We start from the raw sequence: 21,758 nt of genomic DNA on the forward strand, positions 1-21,758 counted from the left end.
TATGTTTAAGCGTTTCCACAGAGTTTCAGAAGTACAGCATGAACTTACAGACAGCTCAAATTGCAACTAACCAGGCAACACATTCCCCCAGCTGCTTTATAATCTCAAATTAAACGAGCACACAGCAGTTTGGCATTTCAGTTCTTCGTCAAAAGCCACTGGATAGACACCGAACTTAAAATACTGGCTTGTGGCGATAAACTGAGCACGGTAAAAAGGCTGAGGTGACACAATTAAGTACACTCACCCAGTTCACACAACTAGGAAAGCCATTTCCCTTTCAGCAGAAAATACAGAACTTTCAGGACACTATTTAGTAATATGGAAGTTGTGCATTTTTTCCCTCTTTTGTAGCACATTACATGCGTTTAATTAACATCAAAAGTGTGTAACAATGATCACTTTAAATCTGTATTATCCCCAGAATAGGAGGATTCTATCAGCTACCTTCCAAGACTTCCTTGGAAGACATATGGACAGGTTAGCGTCCCAAGAGCTTGTGCTCATTATAAAAGGGGAGTCCTTTTATATGCACCTTTCTTGGAAATGACTCCTCCCACATGTTTGAAACTTGGATATCACAGCTGCTGGTGTTCTGCATTAACCCTTCTTCCCAGAACAAGTATGATTCAAAGCAGCAGGGTTATGAATAGGATGGAAGGATGCACTACAGAATATAAAAGAATGGTCATGTTCTCTTCTCATGAGGTTAAATAAATGAACAGAATTAGAGAAAAAACAAAATGAAGTCTGCAAGTATATCAAAATGCCAAACAGATAGAAGACTTAGACATACTCTTGGAAATTTCAAGCACTTGGATCACAGCGATAGTAATGGATGGGCATGGTTTTTTAAAATTTTGTTTGTTTGTCATCTCCTTTAAAAATTGCCAGACCCAAAAATAAAAAACAGAACATATACAAGCAGAAAGTAAAATAGAGCAATACTACATAAAAAGAAAACACACACTAATTAAAACCCCTTTTCTTAATTGTGGAATTTTTTTGTGGTTTGGGGGAATTAAATCAAACTGAACTGGCTGGATTACTTATTATCTAAATTATGCTTCACAATATACAAAATTCTTCCATGATTTTGGTGACTTTTAGGTTGAATCCTGTCCAATATAGCCACTTTAAGCCATTGCTCCCACCCACCATTTAACTGAATGAAGACACATTTAGCTACTATTTTTAATTAGCTAAGAACCAGTTCTATAGAGAATTTTCATCTTCTAAAACAATTAGAACAAATATCTGAAGTTTCCTTTCAAATATAATAATGGTACAAGTAAGATATCATAATAGGATTTCACTTGTAACCAACAGGGTCAAGGGTCCACCTGACATTTAGCGTATACAGAACTATGATTGCAGCTTTTTTTCTTCTCTGTAAGAGAAGTCTACCCAGAAATATCTCCCTCCTGAAGCTTATTGTGTGCAGTTTTCCCTTTCTGTGGAAGTTATTTCAATTCACTGAGTTCTAAAAAAAGATTCTCCTCATCTGTACATTATTACTCTGACTGGTTTTTGATTTCCACAAGTTTTGACTGCTTTTAAAATTTGAGTCCTCAAAATCGTAAGACTCATAGAATTGCAGAGTTGGAAGGGACCACAAGGGTCATCTAGTCCAACCCCCTGCAATGCAGGAATCTCAGTTAAAGCACAGAATCATAGAATATCTCTATGTAAATTAAAATAATACAAATTAGTTGCACTATGTTTGCAATATGTACCATTACAGCTCAATTCGACTGGCAGTGGGGCTATTTATTTAATTCATGCATCCATCCACAATACAGCGTGGGGTTGATTTTTGTTTCCTGAATCTCAGCTACCTTTTAAAAACACGCACTTCTAAGATTTATTTTTGGCATTAGCTTGAAAATACACAAGCAGCTAATTTTGAAAGCTTCATCTGGTAGCACTTCATCTCTAACACTATTACCTCACAAGTTAAAAATGGAAAATTCCTTCCCTGGAGCATCACACTTACTTAAGAAGAACATTCTGACCATGGACTGTGGCTTACCCACCTCCTTTCTGCTGCAGCCCCCTAAAAGTCATTCCCAAGGGTCAGACAACCCTCTAGGATAGTTCTCAATGCCACACGATGGCAAAAATCCAAGTCGCCATCTGCAAGCGTGAGCAGAAGCTCCACTAAATTCAAACCCTACCCTTGGGATTATCCATGCTTCCACACCAATAAAGTTTATTCTGCAAAACTTAAAATATTCAATTTGTATTACTGCATTTGTAATTGGGGATCAATAGTCCTTGCAAACTTTTTTAAAGCAGTTGGAAGTGGTTTATGAGATGATGTGCTGCTACTCTGCCTCCTTTCAAGAGTATGAAGTCCTTGTGGCATTCTCCATGTTTAAGTGTTACATCACCAGTGATGTTAATTATAACTGAGGATAGCCAGGGTTCCTCTTTATCCAGAATTTTAAATCTGCCCAGAACCTTAGTTTCAGATTCTCATTCAGCAGAAAGCCTAAACAGCCTTACTTAATAGCTGACCTAAGAGTTATGCTATGGTTAAGCCAGATGGTAAAACCCATGCTCCAGAAGGAACAAATGGGAGCAGAGAATAGGAAACACACAACCCTAATTGCATAAGCAATCAGAAGCATTACATTTGCACTAGCACAATCAGATTGCTTTGTAATGTGAGTATACAAATAATAAAGCTACATTAAAAAAATTATAAATTCTAAAGTTGAACACTAATGAAAGGGGAAAGTAAAAATAAAAATATATGAAGTCAATGACAATCTAGTAAATACACTACAGGCAATAAAAGATGAGGGAAACTAGCACAAAAAGTAGGCTACAAAGACTAATATGGGTTTATCAACACATAATTTTTGAGTCTGGCCTAATTTAGTTATTGCCTTTGACATCATTTTGCTTTCCCTTTATTTTATAGAAGCACATTTTTTTTCTGAAAATTGGCAATACCTGGATCTACCTGTCCTGTCTGGGAGACTGAAAGATAAAGGTCTGTAAAGAGAAGAATGGAAAGAACTAGAAAAGATCAGGTGGTTTGGAAAAAATGAGGAGTGACTTAAACGACCAAATTTACACCCAGCTGAACACTGCAAGTACACCACAAGTATCCCAGTTTTTATATAGGACACCTTCCATGTCACTGATAGTGCCTGACAAATCCTTATCCTAAACTCTCTTACCAAAGGCTTGAATAAAGCCTTACTAACTTTTGGAGTGAATGGCACACCTTCTGCTTCTGTGAACAGGTATCAGAAACTAACAGCTAAAATTGTTTATAGCTTGCAAAGAGAGAAGCAGAAGGTGCTGTTGTTCCATATCCTGCCCTACAAATTCAGCTGACAAACATTATCATGTTTTTAAAAATCATTGATTTCCGAGGCAATAATGCACCCATTTACTCTGGAACAGCCTTATTCACGTGTAACAAAACCATCCGGGGGAAATGGGCTGTGCAGTGGAGGCTAAACTGTTTAAAAGCTGAACAAACTTGACACTGCTTTGGATTGTCTTCCAAGTTCTGTGCTAGGAAGATTAAATCTACAGCTTCCGGAACCAATTCTGTTCACTTTTGGAAAATGAGCTTTGTACACCAATTGAGAGAAACAAATAGGTGAACTAATGACTTGGATCCAAAGAGCCACATGCAGTGCTCTGAGCGCACGCCAGGGCTTTCCCTTCCGCCTATTCCCACTGCAACTCACGCTTCCTAAAAATGCACCCGAGGGTCAGAGGACACTCCAGAATAGCATGGGGTGCTGGAGCTGAGAGGAATCAGACACACACACACACACACACACACACACCCTACACACAAGCAGAAGGGGCACTTTGGATCAAAGCGAATATTTTGGATTAGTTGAAGTAGGAGTTGATATGTTAACACGTAGATCTTCAAAAGAATATACCAGGTAGCTTAAAAAGGACCAATTAGTCCCTCCAGAGATTACGTTGCCTTTTTTAATCCACTCTTTTAATTGGTGTTTATTGTAACAAGAAGTGGTTCTAAGTGAAGATAAAGCCACTGTGATCTAATTACTTTTCCATTATTTACCTGTCAAGTTTTATACAGAAAATAGAAGCTGAGTAGATGAAACAATGGAAATTGAGGTTAAACTTGTCCACTTCACTTAAGTGGCCTGCTTCGAGAGAATTAATTATTTGACAGTCCAAGTTACAGATCAATAATTTAAACCTCGGCTTTTGTTTTGAACTGTGCTTCAAAAAAGGATAAACAACTTATTTAGGAAAGTTCTCTTGAACCATCTGTAGAAACTCAGTTCTGCATAATTTAAAGTCAGATTCTAGTTTTCACTGATTGGATCTTTGCTGATATTCTTGTACTAGCATAATGCCATGCACTGCTTCATGACCTACCAAATTTCTGTGCTTCTCAGCCAATGCTCTACTGCTCATGTTAAATGTACGTAAGATGGGCAAAGGGATGGAAAATGTCCAACCAAATTGCAAAAGCTATGTGAAGGGTCAATACAAACTGTTAGGAAACTCAGCTCTCAATTTTATGAGCAAACTAGTTGCAAAATGAGTTTCATTTTTAGGTAACACAAGGAAGGATAATGTGTGCCATACCTGTTTATATACAAAAGACTAAGAATTGAAACTAGATGAGACATTTATGCATGACTGAAGCTATTTGCCCTGGAAGGGAAGGGATTTGCCCTCAAAGCAACTTTCCTCCTCCAGTAGTGGGGGAGTGGGGAGGAACAGCATGGGGAAAGCATTAAAGCGATGTTCTCCAGGACTGATTTTTAAAAATAATAATTAAAAAAGACTGAAATGCAGTCATTTAGCTTGACTATAATAATTCCTGATTTTTTTTCCTGTTTATGCCTTTTATATTCCCAGATCATTATTTGTGGGAAAGGCAAGATACCATATCAATTTCTAGGTGCCCATTGCTTTAACACTCTGGTTGTGTAACTCCAGACATACTGGCTTACATTGTTGGGAAGGAAAAGAAATCGTTCCTAGGATGAAGTGGCGCTAGATGTCAAATTCACCAAGTTCTATAGTGTGGAACTAGATAGCACTTCAGAATCTAGGATTAGCCATGCTAATCTGTTTCTTGCTTGAGCTTCTTTGGCCACTTTGGCCACAGTGACCCTCCAGATGAACTGGCACCAGCTCATGGTCAGAGATCATGGAAGCTGCAGTTCAGTTGCATCTGGAGGGATGCAGGTTAGCAATCTCTAGCATCTCATTTTATTAGCAGGTTTCATTTCTGTTTAACATGCACACACCCTTCAATAGGGTGTTCTAAAAAATCAACACAAAATTAAGCCTTGACTGAAGGAAGCTCAGAAATCTTTCGATACACAGATGCCAATGGCAGATGGGAGTTCAGTAGAAGGAAAAGGGGATGTTCAGCTACTTCAGCAATCAACAAAGGCTTCAACATGCTACATACTAAATGCTTCTTTGTAACAGTACATGTAGCTAAGTATAAGGCAATACTAAACAATACATGACAGTTTCAAATCATGCAGGTTGTGTGACCATGCTCCAATTGGCTTCAATTCTTTCCATTCTTACCTCAGACTTTTCCAATTTATTTTGAGCATCAATTTGGGTGACAATTTCATTCATATTGGTCTCCAAAACCATTCCGCCCATCACCATTTCAGCCAAAATATTATGGACCTAAAAAAAAAAATGACAAAAGAAACAAAGGGAAGCAAATTAATCAAATATTATTGTGGAGAGGTGGTGAAATGTGGACTGGACGAGGAAACTATTAGGCAGATTTGTAGCCAACTGTCTGACCGAACCCAAAAAGTGCTCACTAATGGTTCCTCATCATTCTGGGAAAAAGTAGCAAATGGGTTACCGTGGGGTGTTGTTGTTCAAATTCTTTATAAACAATTAGGAGAAAGAAACTGAGGTGATACTAATCAAATTTGCAGGTGACACCAAACTGGGAGCGGTAGCCATTGACACTGAAGACAGAATTGGGTTTCAAGATGACCTTGATAGATTGGAGAACTGGGCCCAACCTAACAAAATGAATTTCAACAGAGACAAATGTACAGTTCTGCACTTAGGCAGGAAGAACCAGCTTCACAAATATAAGAAGAATATTGACAAACTGGAACATGTGCAGAGAAGGGAACTAAAACGATAAAGGGTCTGGAAACCAAACTTTATGAGGAACAGTTGAGGTAACCGAGTATGTTTCACATAGTAAAGAGAAGATTAAGAGGAGATATGATAGCCATCTTCAAAGATCTAAAGGACTGTCACATGGAGGGTGGAGCAAGCTTGTTTTCTCCTGCTCTGGAGGGTAGGACTCGAACCAATGGATTAAAGTTACAAGAAAGGAGATTCTGACTCAACATCAGAAGAACTTTCTGGCAGTAAGAGCTGTTTGACAGTGGAACAGACTCCTACAAGAGGTGGTGGACTCTCCTTCCTTGGTGGTTGGATGGCCATCTGTCATGCATTATCTAGTTGAGATTCCTGCATTGCAGGGGGTTAGGCTCTTAAATGCCTTTCTTCTTTGTAAAATTAGTAACATAGCAAACATTTAAGTTAGAGCTGCAACACTGGTTGCTCATAAGATGCAGCTAAAATATTATGGACTTAATGTTAAAGACGCATAGAAAACCTGTGATTGCCAGATCATCCAACACAAAACTGCACACCTCCTTTATGAGGCCCTTCAAATAAATATTGTTTGCAAGTGTTGCATAAAGATTACATATTGATGCCTATATATCCTGTGTTTACCAGCTTTCCATACTGGATATTTCTTCCTCATCTATAAAAGCTTCCACGTTTGCAGAACACTGTCAGCACATGTTTTTAACTCATAACACAACGTAAAGTAGAACTGATTTTTTTAAAAATAAATACTATCCTGCAGTTCAGGGAGCTGCCGCATTGAAAATTTTCCAGTAAAATGAGACACGGGGTCTCACACTTGTATAGTCCAAAAATATTTGAAATTAAATCATTAAAATCAAGAACCTTCAGGTGCTTTGGCTGCAGGCTAACATACATTGCATGCAGCTGAATAATTTTTTGCAGTTACCAATATTTCAGGTATTGTATCTGCTTCAAGCATTACTGTGCAACATATGCAACTAATCTGGCATTTCAAATGCAGTACAGGCAAGTCCCCATTTGCACGCAAGCGGCCCGTGCGTGACACTTAATGCGTACACCATTTTCGACACCGCAAGGGGGCAGGGCGGAACTCAATCCCCGTGTCAATGGGGAGCTGCCTGTATATAAGTTACACAGAACATTCCAGGACAATGATTTCCAGTGAGGGCTCTGTGCGCTGAAGTTGCGCAAACCAGGGTAAGTGCACTTAGTTTACATGATTTGTCCCAATAGCTGTTTTTCTGCCTATTTCAAAATACCTTGGCAAGGAGCAGATTTGCAGAAATCAACAAAAGAGGGAAGGCATAAGCCATGGGGGAATAAGACTTAGCCTAGGAAGCAAAGAAATATTAGATTGCTCAGAAATGACATCACTGAAAACATTTCGGCTTCAGGGTGGAAGAGTGTTTTAAAAAATGTTCTTAAAAATTGGAAGGGCAATTTTTTTCATCCTCCTTCAAACCCAGATGTAGAGACAAATTAGCAACTGTTAGTAAGGAGGAATACTTCCCATAGGAAAAAGGTGGGGGGAGCTTGCTAGTCTTCATAAACAGACATTTACTGTTCTAGTCCACATCTAATTTCTTGGAAGAAGTAACAATAGCCTCAGAGGAACTATAGGAGGTGTCAAACAGTGAAGCCGGAGGGTGGGGAAAAATTCCCTATACAAGGGAGCAAGTTCAGTTCAGGCGCTCAGAAAAGTTGTTTTCTAGTATCTTTAACCAACTGCCTTTCCGCTGCAAGTTCTTATAAACTTGGCAGTGCAGATACAAGTCTCATGTGGAAGAAATCTTGACAATGATTAAAAGCAATTTTATGTTCTTTACAGAAACTTCTGGCCTGTTGTTTCTTTCCCTAATGGAAGAATTAAGCAGCTTATTCCCTCCACTGCCTCATTCTCTCAACAAGCATCAAGCTGCTCTACAACTTGGGGGGGGGGGGAGGAGTGGGGCAAGTACTTTTAAGTTTTCAACCCACACAATTTTCTTATATTTTTTTTGTTTTTACTGCCTGAGCAATATGTTCTTCTCTGCATGCAAAATTATCTTCCCATGGACAATACACTAGCCTGAGTCATGCTTTTCTGCAGCTACCAGATAGGAAAACGTCAAAAGCAACTTACAATTCTGAATTAAGACTATATGCCAAGGGAATCAAGGGGTTTTCTGTATACCACCAGTTTTTTCTTTATAGCACAATTGTATGCATTGTTAAGTCTCAGCAGTTAATCCTGCAGTATTCAAGGCAAGGAAACCATGTGTAGGATAGCAGATCAGTAAAATGGAGGTCAGGAGGTTTGACTTGACAAAAGCAATACTGCAATTATGTTTTCGAAACTACATGTGAATTTTACTATTCATTTTTCAGGGTATATTTATTCAGTTAAAAAGTGACTAGCTAATATCAAATGACATTTGAACAAGGAAAGGGACTGTTTACCATTCTGACAGATACAAGAATGTGATTTTCTGGTCAACAGAATACTTTGAATTCATGTTATAGCAGCTCACCACACTACCTTATCCACATGGAAAATTAAATCCAGTTCACAGACATTCTCAAAGCACTTGTCTAGCGTTTCTACGAATACCTGTGGGCAGAAAATTTGCAAGGGGTCAAAGTTTTATAGCAACTCCATCATTCCATTATGGACAAACTGTAAATGTGGCAATCAGAACACAGAAGACTATCAAGAATTATGGAAGTTTAATGTATCTGTATAACATGTGGGGTTAACACAGCGGATTCTCTTGGCAGATCCCAAGTACATTATTGAAGATCAAACTTCACTAATGTGACAGCTTGACATTCCTGTTCCTTAGCCAAATATAGCACGCTTCAAACAAAATTCACACTTTATCACTTTAAATACTTCACACTGTGTCTGTTACTATGGTCTGAAAGCTTTACTATCAAATTTTTGTGGCACAGTTTACAGAGACATGCTGAAATGCTTAACCTGACAACAACAACAAAACAGATTTGAGAGCGGACTAACCAATTTAACATTTAATCTCATCTGCCCGAAGAGACAGGCATTGCCTGAACATCGCATTAAAATTTCTAGACAGTTGCTTTATTATCTGCTAAAGCTAGAGCCATTTGTAGTATACAAGCAGCAGCCTCATACTGCTTCTATTTAGGAGCTATGATGTTCTGCCACAAACACGCAGTAATGCACACAGATTAATCCATTTAAAAGGAGACAGAAACTTACTTTATTTAATTCATGACTACGTAAGGCTATTACTAAAAGCAGCATTTATACTGACTATATACAACCAAAACATATAAAAATGTTCTGGGAAAGAGCAACAGAGTTCATTAAAGCTAGACATTTGCCTCAACTGGACTCCCAAATATAAGGGAACAATTTTAGGTAGAAAATATTTCCCCCTGAAATCACTAAATGTCTCCTAGTGGACCAGGGTGGCACCTATCAAAATGATTTTCTTCCTGCTTTCAAATATTGCCATTTAAGATTCTGCCAGAATGTTTTAATAGTAAAAAATACAAACCTTCAGTACAAGGGGAAAGCGGTGAGGGGGGGAATGCATTATATTTGCACCAAAAAGAGGAAGTTGGGGTTACCAGGCTTCAAGGTATATTACAACCAGGGCTTTCTTTCAGCCAGAACTCGCCAGAACTCAGTTCCGGCACCTTTCAGGTGAGTGCCATTGCTATTATAAGAGAACAAGGGAGGTGTTTCTAGTGAGTTCTGGCACCTCTGTTTCTAGAAAAATAGCACTGATTGCATTCCTTACAATTAAAACAAACTAGATAAATAGAAATGATATGATCCCCTAGAGCTCAGTGGAACTTAACTTCATTCTCTACTGCTATAAACTCTTTTATTCCTATCAGTTAAATCATCTGCACTGACAGGTTGCATGAACCATTTTTAGGAGCTACACCTGGAAGTAATGGGTTAAGTAATGGGTAGACCTGGAAGTAATGGGTTAAGGTTTTAGTTTTGCCCATCAACAACACTGCCCTTGCTTCCTTTCCTAGCTCACCCCCAGCTTTCAGCCTCACCAAATATAAGCATTTTGAAGCATGATGGGAGCAAGGGATATATGGCATGACGGATTAGGTCCATCCTGAGGATTATCCTAGAATGCATCTCATATATGAAAAGTCCCAGACTTTCCTTTCTAAGTAAGCACAATAGGTTACCCAGCACAGCTATATATGGATTTTTCCTGAGAGACACCCATAAATATATTTATAAAGTGAACAAATTTCTGAACTCAAGTTTACTGAATGGATTCTCTTTGCTAACAAAATATTAAAATTAATAAAAACATGTTTGTACAAGGTTAAAGGTAAAGGTAAAGGTACCCCTGCCCGTAAGGACCGAAGGATGGGAGCTTACCCCGCCGCGGGGATTCGAACTGCCGACCTTTCGATCGGCAAGCCCTAGGCGCTGAGGCTTTAACCCACAGCGCCACCCGCGTCCCAACAGCGCCACCCGCGTCCCATGTACAAGGTTACATAGCATCATAACATGAGCAGACTGGGGTTTTGGGGGGGGGGGAGGGTTGTTGGGCAGGGTTGCTGATGTTCTTTTTGTATCTTTATTTTAGATTTTGTTGTGATTTATGTGAAGATTATTCAGTTTGGTTTTGTATTTTTAAATGTTTTATTTATTGTTTATGACTACTTTTGTTATGTTATAGTTATTCTTATTAAATTTCTATGCTGACCTTCATCCAAAGATCACAGGGTGGTTTACAATGTCAGAACACAAAAATACATACCATAATGACCAAAAAATCCCTAACATCCTGCCCCAAACACACAGTTTAAAAGACCATAGATTGTTTAGTAAGTCCAAGACCTGGGAATGTTTTTGCTTGGTACCTAAAGATATGTAATGAAGGCGCCAGGCAAGCTTCCCTGGGTATGTATTACAACCAAAATTTCCAGAGTCATTTCAAACTTTGGACAATGAGTGCCACACTACAGCTAGCCTTTTGTTTTGCTGTGGTAGGACACCCTCTTTTGGAACAAAATGGAATGTGCCCCTTCTTTAACTAATTAAAATTAAGCATTAAAAGTGGCATTTTAGCCTGATAACAGCTCTGCAGGCTGAAAACAGGCTTGCAAATAGTGAGCAATATAGCATTTACTTGTTTCCCATGTCCTCCCACTGTAGCCACATCACCAGAATGGTCCTGACTCAGATTGTATTTATCAAAACGTAGCCCTGTTAAACAGTCACATCCTGTACTGCTGACTTCTTATATATCTAACACATTTCTAAAGAATAAGCATGCAGCACAATTCTATATATGTTTATTCAGAAGTACATTCCACTAAGTTCAGTAGATTTTACTCCCAAGCATGCACACAGTTGCCTTAGGAATAGGTTTGAGAAGTTACAAAATCACACACCACTTGATTACCACAGATTACATATGTAGACAAAATGAATAGCAAGAGAAACACTTTCAGAAATTATTATTTTTGCATATCATGAAAACCTAGTGCCTCATTTCCAGGGGAAATATATTTTATTTTCCAAGCTGTTGTTACATGCAGGCAATATTTTGTTCTAAGAGTGGTTCTCCAGAGCCAATCGAATCCAAGTGAGCTTCTGTTCAAAGTAAGAAACTTAGCTCCCAATCAGCTTCCTAGCACCAATACTGGAAGCAAAACATACAATAGTGTGGCCACTGTTAATAATTTCCTCCCCATACAAGTATTAATACTTAGTATTGAGAAATATTGTCAGTATTATTATATAGAGGCATGTCAAGCCTTACAGGCAAGCAAATACACAGGTCAGTTTAGATAATAGTTCACCAAAATAATTTTAGCGGAATAAACACTTATCTCATTACCTTACATCTAATGATGGACATTGTAGATTTATTTCTTTATTAGTAGATAAAATAAAGAAAAACAACAGGACAAAAACATACAAAATCCTCTATAAATTACTTACTTGTATTAAATCTAAAATGCCAAGTTCACTTTCTGAAGAATCAACACAGAAGACAAAGTACAATGTGGCATAATGTCGGTATATCAATTTGTTGTCAGATCCACCTATTAATCTAAAACAAAACAAGGTAAACATTAACAATTAACTGCAACATTCCAAGTTGCATTTGTTAGCAGCTACAACATTTTTTAAACTAGAAGGTAAAATTGGGGACCGCTCCCCCTAGTGGTGCAGCAATAAAACTACTAGCACATTGCAAAGCTTAACCAGGGTCCAGTATGGTCCCAAATTTGATAGGGAACTGTGTCGAGACTGTGTGTGTTCTGCATTGCAGGGGGTTGGACTAGATGACCCTTGAGATCCCTTCCAATTCTATGAGACCTGCAAGCCTGCCTTACTCCATGTAGGGCCACTCGGCCACTTTAACCTGGACAACTAGTGCTGTTACAAATGCCACATAACACTCATTCTGCACTTATAAGAAATCTGTATTTTAGTGTGGCAACACCCACACTTTGGAACTCCCTGCCTGTTGACGTGGGGCAAGCATCTTCCCTGTAGCCTTTTCAACACCTGCTACAAACATTTTACTTTAGGCAAGCCTACCCAGACATGCATCCATGTCATGTGTTTTAATCTGGTTTTAGCTTGCTGTTGAGTTTAATTATTTTGTGCATGTTTCGAATATTTGTTCTTGATTTCTTTTACTGATAATTGTATTGGATATTTTGGTAAACCACTCTGATGGTTTTATTACAATCAAACAGTACACACATGTCAAATAAATAAAACACACATTAAAGTCAAAACCATTTAAATCAGTAGGCAGTGACTCCTCATAATAGAGACTATATCATATAAAATGTACAAACATTGTAAAGTACAATATAACAGATAATGTACAAACATCGACCTACGCTGGTACTGAAAAGGGTAACTACCCAAATGAACAACAACGCCAGATAAGAATGTACATATGCCTTCTTCTAAAGCTGGTAGCCATGGCTTGCCAGTTCAGGCAAAACAGAAAGCTACAGCTAAGTAGAGACTTACTGGATTACTTTGGGTATATGCAAAGGGACAGGCAAACAAAAGGATCGTTCATATCTCAGTGTATTAAGCTGAGAGTGGTGGTCCTAATGCAACAACATGTGCTTGCTAACATAGTAAGGGACCTTGAATCCTAGAAGATCTGCACCTGGGTTTAGCCAGCTAATCAAAGCCATCTCCCAGAGTGAGGCTGCTGTTGCATGCTGACAGCTTCTAGGAATCACAGGTGAGAGCTAAGTGCAAGATGGGGACCAAAGGTGGAGAAACTGCCCCAGAAGGAGCACATGTACCCCACCAGAGGCATTACCCTTCCTCTAACACTCCATACAACCCTATGACACCAGTGACAAATCTGGCCACCATCAGGCATCACAGCAGAATATGCACATTGTCTTCTAAGCCTAAACATTTTACAGGAAATGTCATGGGTTTTGATGTTGGACTTGTACAAAATCAAAGTAACGTTGATATGCCAAGTCTTCAAAGTGGGACACTTTTCACCACCTTCATATTTCATTTTAACAACTGAATACAATTCAGGATACTTACAAGCCACCTTCTAGGAAATTACAGACATTTTCATCACGTTTTGAGACTAAATGAAATGTTTCTCTGATAATTTGTTGCTGTGTATCTTCACTCTGGGGAGGAAAAGAGACTAGGGTAGTAAAACAATATATATTTCTAAATACAGTTGGATAACATAAGCACTGATCCATCCCTATCCAGTACTATGTTCTCTCAGTAACAATTTTGGTGCAACATTTTAGGAGGGATATATAATGTATACACACACACACCCTTGGTACTGTTCCATACTGCACTTTGTTTCAGAAATAAACAAAATATCAACATACAGACATATCTCCCTCCTAGTGCAAGAGAAAAGAAGCTATTATTCTGAATGGGTAATACAGAAATGCTGAAACTGATTTCTTCAGGGGGGGGAATTCAACTAGCATCTCCGATTTTGCTTTGGGGCAAGAGTAGCATTTAAGCTAAATTATTTATTACACACAAATTCCAGTAAATCACTACATTAAAACTAGTATATTTTGCACAGCCACATTTTTTGCATTTCTAATTCATTATCAGAGTTTTGTGGCACCTTATGAACTGACTAATTCATTATGATATCAACTTTCAATAAATTTGTTTGTGTAAGGTGCCACAAAACTCTTAAGATTGTTGTCCCTGCAAAACGCTACCACAGCTATCCCTCTAGTTTAACTCTCAAAGCTGAGTGACTACCTAAACAGAGATTCGTCCTCTGAAGCATAGTCAAATCATCATGTCAAGCAAGATGCTGCGCACAAAGACAGACACAAACATCAGATTTGTACCTAGCCCCTTAAACTTTCACAAGGTGCATTTAAAAATCCTTCTTGGCAAGTTTTTTGCACTTACTTCACCTAAGCTGTTCTGTAACTCTACCACATTACAATATTTCTATATTACACAAGAAACGAGCTTTGCTTATGCAAATACATACCTTTTTGCAGTATTTAAAAGTGACTAAAAAAAAATAAGAACTTTCGGAGTTACTAAGGATGGTGGCTCTGCAATTTTTATACAGCATAGTTCTCATTCTATCCTTCTCCCCTCTGACAAACACCAAGTAAAGGAACCAACTCAGAGTCACTTTGGGTTGACATGTAACAACTTTTCTACAAGTACACTTCTTTGTATAAAAAAAAACCGGGCAAATACACCATCATGAATAGCAAATGTACATGAGTTTCAATGTGCAAACACAGCAAAAACAGAATGTCCACAAGTACAAAATAGACTTAAGGATACTCAAAATTTTCTGATTGGAAATGGTGGCACCATGTTTCCTCTTGTCATACAGAAAGCAATCGTTAAAAGTGACATACCCTACACATTTCTGTCCTGCTAACAAACATCCAGTTTTTAGTAACTTTTCTCTGTGTGTGTATTTAATAGTGCCAAACACTACAAACCTGGAATTCCTAACGGTTCAGGATCAATACCAACCATAACCCCAAAGCCTGGCTGAGTATCGCATGTCACTAATTAGAAGGAAGCATCAGCTAACAGGCAACATAAGAACTCTTCTGCATCAAACAATAATCACCTGCTTCTCATCTTACCCACTAAAATACCGTTAGAGCTGCCATCCTCCTCCTCATCCCGCTCAGCCCAATGTGCTGAAATACAGCAAAGCAACCCCCTGTGCCACCAACATTTATTTTTCTTCACCGTTACTATTCAATATCCCATTGTTGTTGCTGCTGTAGTTGGCATCTGCCTGTCTCAAGAGACAATGGAGTTCGCCTCCGGGGGCAAAGTCAAACCGCTGGGTAGCAGCACTGAAGTGATCTCCCAGGGGCACAAGCCTGGACAGTGTGTATAGAGGTTCTGGGTCACCCATATAACAAGACTCCCCTCTCTCGGCCTCGCTGATATGGTCCAAAGGAAATCAGAGCAATACAAAGGACTTGTGTCTGGCCTCTGGAGTGCCTGCACATCCATGGGCAACATCTTTCGAACATTTCTTGCCTCTTCAGTCCTGTAGTAGGGCTACAAGGTGGATGGAGCTGCTTGTTGTTCCCCTTACATGGACTAAGACTAGTCTTGATATGCAGAACTGAAAAGCATAGGTGGAGCTCGTTTTAGGGACAACACTGTCCCCAGTGTCATCTCATATACATGAAACCACTGGTTGGGTTGTTCATGGTGGGCACTTGTAACTCTGTTGATAGAAATGTCTGTTTTGCACAGAACATTAGGAGAGGGGTCAGGGTGAAACTAGGCTTTATTTCACCCGGGTCAAAGACCTATCTTGGCACCCCCCCCCCCATGCGCATTTGTGTACACACACAGGCTGGGAGCCTCAATGGCACCCCTCTGGAGACTTCACTAGGGGCAAAAAAACCTCAGTTAGCCCCCCATCCCTCCATAGCTAAGGCACTGGGAGGGTTGTTACCTCTAGTGGGTGACACATCATGCTCTTATATCTCCATTAAAAAGAAGGCACTTGTCACAGACCTGGAGAGCCACTGCTGTCGTCACGAGCCAGATGACCCGGTGACCTAACTTCTCACAAGGCATGCTTGCGATGGTGGGTTATTACGAGCCAGTAATTCTGCAGCCCCTGGAGGCCAGGATATGGTCGGCAGGTGATGCAGAGCAGCACAGGAGCCAACTCATAGGGACTGAGGACCCTTCGCAACCTACCCCCCAAGTGGATGAGCATTGCCATTCCAATGGTGTGCGTGTGCCACGTCATATGAGGCAGGGCTTACCTGCTCACCCCCACCTCCCCGTTATCTTATTCAAGTTGGCAGCGTGGCTTGAAAGGGCCAGTGCCAAGACCAAGGTGGGGGGGGGGGAGAGAAGAAATGCCAAGAAGGGAGTGAGAGAACCAGGGCCGGATTTAGGTTTGATGAGGCCCTAAGCTACTGAAGGTAATGGGGCCCTTTGTTGTCAACAACAAATTGCTGCTGTTTTTTGTGTTGAATATATGCTATAGGATAATTTATGGACCTAATAGGTATCTAAAGCCTCACATAACAAAGTATGTATTTTATCAAAATTAATTGATATAGAAATGAGCAAACCAGTGATATTTTAGGGAGCAGGCTAGCAGACGGGGCCCATTACCTACATCATAGGAGCCTACACAACACTACACACTGTTACTGTATGTAGGTTTTATTTTATTTGCCTTTTATCTTATATTTTGGAAATGTACATCCAGTTTTTTCCCCTTTACTTTTTTTGGGGGGGGCAAGAGAGTGGAGCCCTAAGCTATAACTTGCTTAGCTCATACGCAAATCCGGCACAGAGAACATGTGCAGAGTGCTTTCCCTGAAAGTAAGCCATAGGGGAAGAGAGGAATATTTGTCTCTCTGGACTGGAGCCGCCTGGGCGAAGGGCGCCTCCTGAGGGAAGAGGGCACCTGCCTCGCGGCGCCAAGGGAACCGACGGCGCCCCACCCCATTCGCAAGGAGCTCCCCCGCCACACAGCCACGCCACCGAGTCCGGCCCGCCGGCCCGCCCCTTCCCAGCGACCTCTCCTCGCCCCCACTCACATAGCGCTGGTAGAACTTGGAGAGCCGCGGCTTGCCGTGGTTGTTGAATATCAGGATGGCTTTAATCATGGTGAGGGAGGAGCAGCCGCTGCTGAAGAGGCGAAAGAGAGAGGCGGTTGGGGGGGGAGAGAGGCGGTTGGGGGGGGGTCCTGCGCCTCCCCCAGTCCGAGGCCCGCGACTCCGGCCCCCTCAAAACCCGCCTCTACCGAAAGACACCTCAGGCGCTGGAACCGCTCCTCGCTCACGTGACGACGAGATTAGAAGAGGGAAGGGGACAGGGGGAAGAGAAACGGTCATCTGACTGACGCGAAGTACGAGGACGGAAGCGCGCGAGGGACAAAACGGCGGTCACGTGCCCCCGGCAGGAGCCTATGAAAGCGAGCGCCGCTGGGGCTGCTGCTTCCGCTGTTTCGTTACTATGTCGGAGCTGGGTGAGGAGCAGGAGCAGCCCTGTGGTGCTGCTGCCGCCGCCGCTCCTTTCCCGCCTCAGGAGGGCGGCCGGGGTGAAGGGGGCGAAGATGCCCCCGAGGGCGGGGCCGGGCCTACGCTGGGGGTGCTGGAGTCGGCTCCCGCTTCGGCCGTTTCCCCGGTGACCGAGGAACCTGCGGGAGACGCCAGGAAGAAAAGTAAACGGGCGGGTTGCGAAAGGGGGAGGGAGGGTCGTATTGGTCGCCCGAGGCAGGTATCGCAGGCCTCCCTGAACGGCTGAGGGCTCACGCTTTGCTGTCAAGTTTCTAAAAGGTCCCGATCTATTGTCCCTCTTACCTGCCAGTTGTGCTTCCGTTGATTTTGCTCTGCGTCCCAGGCCTCCATGGATCAAATGATTTCTTCTGGTTCCCCACCAATAAATGACACCCGTATTAATAAATATTATTGTATGTATACGTACATACATTAGGAGCCGCCCAGAGTGGCTGGGGAAACCCAGCCAGAGGGGCGGGGTATAAATAATACATTATTATTATTATTATTATTATTATTATTATTATTAATTAAGTACAGTAATTACATTAGGGGTGGGCAGAACACCCACCTGTCACCGTCTTCCCTCTGGCTCTGTCTAGCAGATTTGGACCGAAACGTCTCAACAATAGTTGTTTTAAATTACTTTTTTTACCCCAAATGTTCAGAAAAATCTCAAATCTACAATTTCTACTTTTAGTTAAGTATTTCTATTTATTTACTTGATTTGAGGACACAGCTCCCCCCCCCCTCAGCTACACCCATGTATGTATATCCTCAAGGGCTCAGCCTCAAGGGCTCAGCCGCAGTATTTTAAGTATATAAATTCTACAAGTAGAAGTTTTTTGCAAATTACGGTATTCTGTTGCATTTCTCCTTATCTGTTTCCTACATTTTATTTATTTTCTTTCAGCATACTTCAGTGACATGTTCTGCTGTGTTCCTATTTGTTCTCATTTGCAATGTTCTCTGCTTTCTAGTTGATGTTTTGCTCAAGGCTGTTGGGGATACCCCTATAATGAAAACCAAGAAATGGTCGGTAGAGAGAACGCGCACAATCCAAGCCCTTATTGACTTCATCAAAAAGTTTCTCAAACTAGTGGCCTCGGAACAGCTGGTAAGTGACATCCTCACTTCCCTATTTAGGAATATGAGAGTCATCAGTAAGAGCTTAATCAGAGTAGGATGCTGCTGGGAAGCTTACAGGCAGGGCATGAAGGCACAAAATATTCCCTCTAGTTTGTCCCCACCTATCTCCAAAATATATACTTGATGAGTTCTGAGTCCCCGAATCTATTTGGAAGTTTACTGCTATGCACATAGGTAAGCTTTTCCAAGGTTATTTCTCATAGTAGTAGAATAGTGGCTCTGGATATTTTGAATTACCTCTATCGGTTTCATTAAATCTAGGCTGAGCTGAGATCCTGAGTGGATGTAACTTGAAACTAAATGTAATGTGGGCATCTTCAAGGGAATGATTGCGGTTCCAGCTATACATTTATGCTGTTGTCAAAAATGACAAAAGACAGAGAAATATAGAATCTTATTAAACTTAAAGCTATGAAAAAATAGATGTTAGATGAAATGGCTGTATGGGTGCAAAAGTAGCCACATGTTATATACTGGCAGCGGTTTTAGTTCACAAATGCTAACCCAGTTCTGAAATGATTGTTGTGTTGAAACTGAATATTTTAATATTGAATCACTACTCACAATGTTTGATCAAGAGCCATGAACACCAAACATGGTTGGACTCATATCCAATCTAGCTTTCCTGCAAAGCTTTAACAAATAGCCACTTAGCAACTATCCATAAAAGAGCTTCGGTTGTGGCCAAGCAGTTATCCTGATGGCAAGTTGTCTTTTCTTTCACTCCTGTTACCAAAGGACTTCAAGTAGCTATGAGCTGGAGGTGGGCTGGAGGAGGAGCAAACTCCTGTCGACTCTTAAGTCCTCAGGCCAGTAAATCTGGGTAGGCTGGCTTCCTCCTTTGTACAATAAAACTAATGGACCTATTCCTCATAGTGGTGCAGCAATAAAACTGCTAGCACATTTGCAAAGCTTAGCAGGGCCCAGTATAGTTTACATTGGATGAGGGAAGCGTGTTGAGATTCCTGCCTTTGCAGCAGCTTAGACTAGATGACCCTCAGAGTCCCTTCCAACTTGACAGTTCTATGATTCTTGGGTTCTTTGCCCTTGTTGAACCTTCAGCTTATAGCTGGCTGTAGACTGTTCTTCTCTTAGCCCTGTAATTGCAGTGACAGGATGCTGAGGTAACATGGGAGAGAATATTGTCTGATAAAACTTTTCTGTTTAAATAGAGTAACTTCTTTTAAAACTTACCAAGTATCTCTTTCTCATACAGTTTATTTATGTGAATCAGTCTTTTGCTCCTTCACCAGACCAGGAAGTTGGAACACTATATGAGGTAATTCACAGCTTCTAAGTATTTCCTTTTCTCTTCTTTGCATTAGAAACTAAGGCAGGCATAGGCAAACTCGGCCCTCCAGATGTTTTGGGACTACAACTCCCATCATCCCTAGCTAACAGGACCAGTGGTCAGGGATGATGGGAATTGTAGTCCCAAACTTATGGTGGGCCGAGTTTGCCTATGCCTGAACTAAGGGCACCATTCCATTGTTTGGTCAAAGCAAAGGTTGCCCTGCCCAGAACAACTTCACCGGCACAGAGCTCTCTGTTCCACCCACTAAAAGGACAGTCCTACTAGTATCAATCCATTAAAGGGTATTCCAGAGAGGGAGGGAATGTGGCTGAGCCAGCCTGGAATCCATTAGCCAGCTCTACTGCCATGACTTGGTGGCCTTGGGCCCAATGTAGGATGCAGTGCTTTACCAGCTTCAGGCTGGCATAGCCCCGATCAGGCTTTTACCTGCCCTTCCAAATGCAGCAGTGGTTCAGGGAGTCTCACTGCCTGCTCTGGAGTCTGGATTGCTCTGTAAGATGTTTCAGTTTGATTACCATTTCACTCCATGTCTGCTGTAGCAAATGCAGCATGTAACTTTCAAAGTATGTTGTCAACAGGTGGCAGCATTTCATAAGAAACCTTCAGTAGAATGTTGACACTTTCTGTATTAGGCTGTATAATTGCTACCCAACAGTTTATAGGTTTAATTAAATATTAAATTTGTTTAACTCCTCTGTTTCTTGTTCTGTTGCAGTGTTTTGGAAGTGATGGCAAGCTTGTACTGCATTATTGTAAATCTCAGGCCTGGGGATGAATTAGGAGCTACAAGTGCTTGGGATTCTTAGAAAATGAATGGGCTATAAAGATCTTCAGAAACATTCCCCAGGGACAAACTGAAGAAATGTCTGCATTGTTACCCATGGAGTTCACTTTATTCTCCCTATTTTCTCTACTTGTCAGTATAGGAGATAAATACAAGAACTACGTAGCCTACCGGCTTCCATTTTCTTCATTTGATCACTTGCTTTGTGCAAATAATTGTGTGTGTGTGCCATCTGTACAGCTGAGCTGCCTGTCCTTGCTCCAGGACCTGAATCTTATTTTGAAAGGATACTATCTCCTGACTTGGAGAGTACATGGATCATTATTTCATCAGGCTGCATGGAAGTTTACAGCCTCCCTTTTAGGATATTTATTGTAGACGGGCAGCTGAAGTATCTGTATATGCATAAAATAGTTACATTTTCTTATGACTATTTGTTTTAAACACAGTTGCTGGGATTTAACTTTGGAATCTGTAGTCCCAGAGAGACTTTAGGATGGTGTTTCTCAAGCAGCAGCCCTCCCAACTAATCTCCTTCCTCCCACTTGTTCACTACACAACAAAGTATATACAATGAAATGCAGAAATATAAATGTAGGAATATTGGGCAGCTTTGAGAATAAAGGTTATCATTTAACAAATTATGAGTTTATTGTTATTGCTTGTTTGTAGAGCCCCTTTGACATTTATATTCATTGTAGACTTTCATCTTGTATCTCTTACAACAGGTTGCTTCAAGTTAAACCCACTAGACCCTGTAGGTGAATGAATAACTTTAAACACCCAAAGTGACCTTGTAGGAAAGTAGAGATCACACATTAGCTTCTCTTATCTTAGCTTCAGGAAATAAAATAA

The 21,758-nt window shown here is 40.8% G+C and overlaps 2 protein-coding genes across 4 annotated transcripts in view; one reads left to right on the plus strand and one right to left on the minus strand.

Moving 5' to 3' along the window:
• Positions 1–18,045, minus strand: part of AP3S1 (adaptor related protein complex 3 subunit sigma 1) — a 23,479-nt gene extending 5,434 nt beyond the window's left edge. The window contains exons 1-6 of one of the 3 annotated variants that reach the window (XM_083404419.1): positions 17,194–17,425; positions 13,685–13,776; positions 12,086–12,197; positions 8,654–8,725; positions 5,563–5,670; positions 2,962–3,003 (exon numbers count right to left, since the gene is read on the minus strand). In XM_083404419.1, the coding sequence (XP_083260545.1) occupies positions 2,968–3,003; positions 5,563–5,670; positions 8,654–8,725; positions 12,086–12,197; positions 13,685–13,776; positions 17,194–17,262 (489 nt within the window). In that variant the 5' untranslated portion in view covers positions 17,263–17,425 and the 3' untranslated portion in view covers positions 2,962–2,967. Of the gene's footprint in view, positions 1–2,961; positions 3,004–5,562; positions 5,671–8,653; positions 8,726–12,085; positions 12,198–13,684; positions 13,777–17,193; positions 17,426–17,958 lie in introns of those variants that run through there. The other 2 variants (XM_083404418.1, XM_083404417.1) reach the window with 2 other exon arrangements.
• ATG12 (autophagy related 12) lies at positions 17,612–21,544 on the plus strand (the record flags this gene model as incomplete). The annotated part of the gene is made up of 4 exons (XM_083404457.1): positions 17,612–17,819; positions 18,636–18,772; positions 20,021–20,083; positions 20,835–21,544. 4 exons carry the CDS (start codon positions 17,612–17,614, stop codon positions 20,892–20,894), a joined length of 468 nt encoding a protein of 155 aa, XP_083260583.1. The 3' UTR covers positions 20,895–21,544.
• Between the last annotated feature and the right edge of the window lie 214 nt (positions 21,545–21,758).

Source organism: Podarcis tiliguerta (genome assembly GCF_965153285.1).
Source record: "Podarcis tiliguerta genome assembly, chromosome: 11".
Lineage (NCBI taxonomy): Eukaryota > Metazoa > Chordata > Lepidosauria > Squamata > Lacertidae > Podarcis > Podarcis tiliguerta.